The 3,021-nt window shown below is 39.0% G+C and overlaps 1 protein-coding gene across 1 annotated transcript in view; it reads right to left on the reverse strand.

The window, feature by feature from the left end:
• Nucleotides 1-1,933: 1,933 nt before the first annotated feature.
• Nucleotides 1,934-3,021, reverse strand: part of LOC106534853 (uncharacterized) — a gene marked incomplete at its 5' end in the record, with an annotated part of 2,359 nt that continues 1,271 nt past the window's right edge. Inside the window, 1 exon segment of the mRNA XM_014031622.1 lies at nt 1,934-2,699. Coding sequence (XP_013887076.1) covers nt 2,205-2,699 — 495 coding nt within the window. The 3' untranslated portion in view covers nt 1,934-2,204.

The raw sequence follows: 3,021 nt of genomic DNA on the forward strand, positions 1-3,021 counted from the left end.
ATATGGAAAAGTTCAAGGGGTATGAATACTTTTGCAAACCACTGTATATAAAAATATCTTTGCAGTAACAGAACAGAATAAAATAATGTTTTCTACACTCCTAGACACTATAACTGCACAAAAAATAGTTTATAAAKGCAAAAAAAGTGCATTTAGCATGATATGTCTCCTTTAAGGGACATGGAATCGAAAAGAAAAACAAACAAAAAAAAAACTATCTCGTTTCCACCAGTTACTAAATTGTGTGCACCACTTAGTATCTTGTGCGCACGATTTAGTAACTGGTGCGCACGGAATACCTCACAGGATCTTCCAGCTCATTTTGGACAAGCTTTGTGTGTCCTGAAATGGAAATGCGTGACATAATTGAGCTTTATTTCCAGCTTGGTCTGAAATACAAAGCTGCGTTTCTCTTTCCTTTACAACAGAAGAGGGTCAGGGGCAGAGTGGACTCACCCCTGTTGCAGGGCCCCTTTGTAATATGAAAATAAAAAAAATCCAGATCATATTGGTTAAAGTTTTAAAACATGTTTCAGCCAGAGGTTGCTCTAGACTTTTTGTCTGTCATTTTGACTGACAATGTCATGATCAAATTTTTACCCGTCAAATTCTTTTTTAAATGATAATGACTAAACATTCACATGTGGCTATTGTCATGTTGGTTTTGCAGTTCTGCCTCAGATGCATCAGTGCACCTCACACTACAGGACACCTGAGCGCATGGTGCTGAAAAACAGCGCATCTGTCCCATACTAGGCCCAATGCGCACAATGTGACGCACACACACTCCTGCTTTTGACTCAGTTAGACCTACCTTACAAAAATTAAAATAAAAAGACAAAGCTATTAGCTCTAGCTATTTAGCGGCTGCAGTTTGCAACATTATGCCTCCTTATTTTTGTCTCTAGCTCCTTTGCAGAAAGACGAGAGAAGAGGGAAAAACATGAAGGCAGAGATGCAGTCAGCTGTTAATCACAATGCGCCGCTGCCACAGTGTTAAAATGTTGTTAAATATAAACATAAACAGAACGTGGATTTGATCTATGCAATAAAAAGTCTAATAATAAAAAAAATTCGAAGGAAAATCTCAAGTTACCAACAGTGAGTTTACATCTGCAGCGCCAGTGGTTCTGAACCGCGCTCTGCTGCGACACTATTGGAATAACAAGCGCCACTTCAGCCAAAGTTTTAAAATCAGAAAACATTTCTCCAGTCAAAGTGAGAAGTCAGCAAGATTTTATTTCCAAATCCCACAAGCTGTAGCAAGAGGAAATCCAACATCGCACTCGCGCTGCGCCACTGTTCAGCTGCGCCTCACAGACGCGCTCCAAAGCATCACTGCGCCTAAATTCATTTTATCAGGTAAATTGATAAGTGCCTTCCAACCTAAGCGGTAGACCTCCTAAATGTTTAATCTGGATTTTATTTATTTTCAGCTGGATAGCTTTAGCAAAATTACCCCAATGTCAGGGAAACCATAAACGACTGAGAACCATGGGTGGAAAGGCTCTGAGACTGTCACCAAGCTGCACCGATCGGAGAGCAAGCAACGCAGCTTTGTATTTCAGGCCAAACTGGAAATAAAGCTCAGTTATGTCCAGTGTTGGGAATGTTACTTTTAAAAAGTAATTAGTTATAGTTACTAGTTACTTCTCCCAAAAAGTAACTGAGTTAGTAACTGAATTCCTCCCCTATCAAAGTAATTAGTTAMCAGGGAAAGTAACTATTGTTTGTTTGGATTTATGTTTAGATATGTCTACGAATTTAAAGTAGAATTGCAAAGACAGGTACTTAACACAAAACTTKTAATACTTACTGCACCTCAACAGAACATAACTGGTTGACATACTGTACTTCAAGTATTTTCTTCATTACAAAGTTTAACAAAATAATATAACAATTGTATTTTTAGCTTTATGTACACACTGTACTGTTCAAGTATTTTCTTAAAAATAAAAGAAAACAGTTAAAAATAAGTGCTTTAACTCTGTAGTGTAAAATCAAATCAAACCCTCACACAACTGGTTCTTCAAGTATTTTCTTAAAAACAAAAGAACCATTTTAACWATATGAAGTACTTTTAAAACAGTACTGAAAATCTGAATTATCTGAACAAATCCAACATTAGCTACTAAACTATCCACGCATAGATGGATTCATTTATCCACTCAGTCAACCCAGTCATCTGCTGACCATCTTACCCCTTAAAACCAGTGATTGTATCTTAGAAGTAGAAGCCTTTCAAACTTCTGGTCAGAAAGTCTGTTCCTCTTTGGAGTGAAGACAAGCTTCCCTAAGYTAAACAGTCTTTCCACAGGGGCACTAGATGGAGTGGCTGCATTGTATTTGAGTGAAAYTTTCTTTACAAGTGGAAATCCATTAAGACTRTCCATCCCTTGTGCTCCTGATTTGAAATAATCAGCAACTTGGCTTTCAGCAGTAGCAGAGGTGTCWTCCTCATCCTCAAAGGAGAAGAACTCATCCTCCATGGCGGACTCAGTGCATGCTGGTGTGATGGCAGTACCTGTTTGCTGGTCTTCATTTTGAGCACTTTTCCGGCACTCTGCTAGCAGACTTGCCTTGGCCTTGTCCTTCCTGTCCTGTGTCCGCAGCCAACGTAGTTTAAACCTGGGCAGAGTCACAGCAGCTAAGACGGCATTCTCACTTTCCAGCACCTCTGCAAATCTTGTTTTGATTGCCTGCAATGATATACAAAGTAAATATTATACTGACTATCCACACACACACACACACACACACACACACACACACACACACACACACTGTATCTTTTCATTATGTATGAATGTATTAAATGTATTTAAAAATAAATATTAGTTCTTACTGTAACAATTGCCTCTGGAAGGTCAACGAGTATTTGCAGACCACTCTTCAGGTCCAGGGTCTTCAACATCAATGTCTCCAGTGTGGGTAGGAGTGTGCCGTGGAAACAGTTGTCTTCTCCCTGAAGTATGTCTAAGGCTACTGTTCAGTGTTGCCAGGTGTACGATAATTATCGTA

The sequence above is a fragment of the Austrofundulus limnaeus genome, unplaced genomic scaffold, assembly GCF_001266775.1.
Source record: "Austrofundulus limnaeus strain Quisiro unplaced genomic scaffold, Austrofundulus_limnaeus-1.0 Scaffold1286, whole genome shotgun sequence".
NCBI classification, from domain to species: Eukaryota; Metazoa; Chordata; class Actinopteri; order Cyprinodontiformes; family Rivulidae; genus Austrofundulus; species Austrofundulus limnaeus.